The 2,903-nt window shown below is 46.7% G+C and overlaps 1 protein-coding gene across 1 annotated transcript; it reads right to left on the reverse strand.

Annotated features, from left to right (window-relative positions):
- Positions 1–884: 884 nt before the first annotated feature.
- Positions 885–2,048, reverse strand: LOC123467570. Its single transcript, XM_045167441.1, has one exon. It carries the CDS (start codon positions 2,031–2,033, stop codon positions 885–887), a length of 1,149 nt encoding a protein of 382 aa, XP_045023376.1. The 5' UTR covers positions 2,034–2,048.
- Between the last annotated feature and the right edge of the window lie 855 nt (positions 2,049–2,903).

Below are 2,903 nucleotides of genomic sequence, written 5' to 3' on the forward strand. Positions count from 1 at the left end.
TAGACTTATTCTGCGGCTTGCAAGAGTTACGGTAGCGGGCTCGGCGGGAGAGCTGCAGAGGCCTAAGTTGGCACTCGGAGCAGGCAGAGTAGATCTGACTGCCTTTTGGGAGTTTGCGGTGGCTTTTTATATGTTAGTCATCATCCCGTGGGGGACATACGGGACAATATTAAGGTAAAGGCGGACAAAATCGGGCGGTATCGGGCGAATTTGGACGTCACGAAGAGGTATAGGCGGACAAATTCAAGCGGTATCGGGCGAATTTGGACGATTGTTAAAAATAGGCCGGGCAGTTTCGGGCCGTTTCGGGCAATTCCCAACAGACAAAAATATATCTATTTTTAGCTACAGCAGGTTAAGGCCGTTTTGGGCGGCTTTTGACAAATCATAAAAGTTTCTATTTATAACGGGCGTGCCGAGACTTGTTCTCTCCGCTTGTTATATTTTCTAGAAAGTCTAATAACTAGGTCAACTAGGGGTGTATTAAGTTGAGGAGAGTTTAAGAAATAAGGTCTTAGTTTAATTAAGCAAAAATAAAAGGGGCAAGAAGGGGCTTCGCTTGGCGTTTCGTTACATCGCCCCCCGTCATACTAGATTGCGTCCCGCAATCCAAAAGAAAATTCAGGGACCTGTGGGTCGGCTGCTTCTCGGCTGGTAAACCGCCGTAGGGGGAGGACGTGGGGGCTTACAGCAACATTTCCATATCAAACCACAAAATCCGAGGGCGTAACAAGCACGAGCGATCAGTAGGAAAATAGCGATGAGCAGGATGATGAATGAGTAGACTTTAAAATTCTCGAACCAATTGGTAAAGGTTCCGAGACCTGCTTTCTCGGCTGCGGATACGACGACAGCCGATGTCCCTGTAATTTGATTGGGGACAGTCAGGGAGTGGAGGCTGTGATATCGGCCATTATATCCATTGGGCTAATGAGGACTTCCGTATAAGCGGGATTGGTTTGATGTTGATATTCGAAGAAGTTGACGTCTTGATATAGGAAAGCGTCAGCTAAATCACGCTGTGGGATGACGACGGATGCTTCGACCGGTTGCCACGTGTTATTGCGATAGGCGTGAGGTTTGTCGTTAAAATTCACGATACTTCCAGCCCAGTAGCATGGCGTGAAAGCAGTGAGTTCCCAACCGGACCGGCCAATGGTGAAATTGTTGAACCGCGGTTGAGGTCCACAAGTGGTTGTATCCGTCGTGAAATTTACTGTTGTAGGGGTGCATTGTAGGGCTGAGACGATGTTTCCGGTGGCGATCAGTTTGATGCATTGCCGAAGACCCAGCTGTGCGGCTGCCAGCCATCCATTGTATTGGGCAGTTGACACGGCTTGTGCGTGTTTAGCACGTCGTTGGTCGCACTGCATGCTCTGGATGACGCGGATAAGTTCATTTTCGTGACGGATGGTGGCGTCCTCCAAATACTGGATTCTTGCGTTTTGTCGGATGTTGATATCTGAAGGGTCATTTCTTTTTGTCACAATATCCTTGATGATGGATGGTACGGTAACTGCGGACGGTCCCAATGGGTATTTAATGATGAACAAATGGTTGTCTCCGATCACGGTCCAACTGTCTATTTTTTTGTCGCATTTCACGGTTTGGCAGCGTGACGTCAACCGTACGTGAAAGTCCAACTGTTTGGAGTCGTCTTGGAGGATCCAAGTCCCGTTCGTTGAAGATTCGTACCAGAATCCCACGCCTTTCTCTAATTGTCGGATTGCGATATCAGTTGGTTTTCCGTAGGTGTCGATCCAAAATAGTGTTAGATGGTTATGGGATAGAGATCCATGGGATACGTTGGTTTTTCTTAGTGGCGTGTTTATCATGTCTCCTTCGTCAATTCGGGAAAGGACGACTTCTTCTAACATACAGTTGACTGTAACCACAGTGGTGGTTCTTAGCCAATAACCGAAGTCCTCCGGTTCTTGGTTAAATATCCATTTGTTTTCTGATTTCATCATTGGGCTCTCGTTGCATCGCCTCGACTGTCTCATTATATCACACTCTACCGCCGTCGTGTCCATGGCGATGCGTTCCGGAACGGTAATAACTTGTCCTACGAATTTGATCGTGATATGCTTAATTGATTTCCATCTACCACAGATGTATCCCGGGAAGTTAAAAGCTGCCTTTTTGTCGGTCATGACTCGATACTCGACTTTCGTATTCGAATTGCGTGTGGCAGGTTCGCAGGAGCCATCGGAAAATTGGAGGAGTCCGACTCCGCTTGGTTTGTTGCAGTCGCATGTCGTGGTCTGGAATGCATTGGTTGAGGAGAGCAGTAGGAGTAGCGTGACGAGGGTCGGCATTATCTAAGGTAATCATATAAAACACCTTGATTTACTACCGTATTTCCAGGCAGTAAATGTTTTTTTTGTTTTTGTTTTTGTTTTTGTTTGTTTTTTTTTTTTTTTTTTTTTTAATACACTTATAGGGTTTGGGGGGGTATGGACATATATGTGGAAAGCAATGGCATATGGCCGTATATTAATATTATTATCTATCTGTATCTAAAACATCCTATCTTATATGGGGTAATAAGCATTAGGGGTCGATGGTCGGATAAGGGGAGCTACAGGGGAAACATGGCGTTGTCGCAGGGGGCAATGGGGGAAAGTAAGATGAAGATGGAGGGAGAAGTGAGAGATGGCGAAATGGACTGCCGCAACGTACGTTTGCATACGCTGTTTGTATCCGGCTTTATTCCCGACATCCTAAATTGTGGGGGGGGAGGGAGGTGGTTGTGGTGGGAGTTCGTTTATTGAGGGGTTTACACGAAGAAAAGCGATTCACTATTGCAGGAGCGTGCAGAGGGGTAAGGAGTGGGGTTGGGCGGGTTATACTATCGGATGGCTGAAAATGTAGCCTATTGAATCGTATAGCTGTTGGAGCCT

The sequence above is a fragment of the Daphnia magna genome, unplaced genomic scaffold, assembly GCF_020631705.1.
Source record: "Daphnia magna isolate NIES unplaced genomic scaffold, ASM2063170v1.1 Dm_contigs197, whole genome shotgun sequence".
Taxonomy (NCBI): domain Eukaryota; kingdom Metazoa; phylum Arthropoda; class Branchiopoda; order Diplostraca; family Daphniidae; genus Daphnia; species Daphnia magna.

Coding starts and splice junctions, on each gene's coding strand:
- LOC123467570 (XM_045167441.1), bottom strand. CDS start 2,033: ATGGACACGACGGCGGTAGAGTGTGATATAATGAGACAGTCGAGGCGA.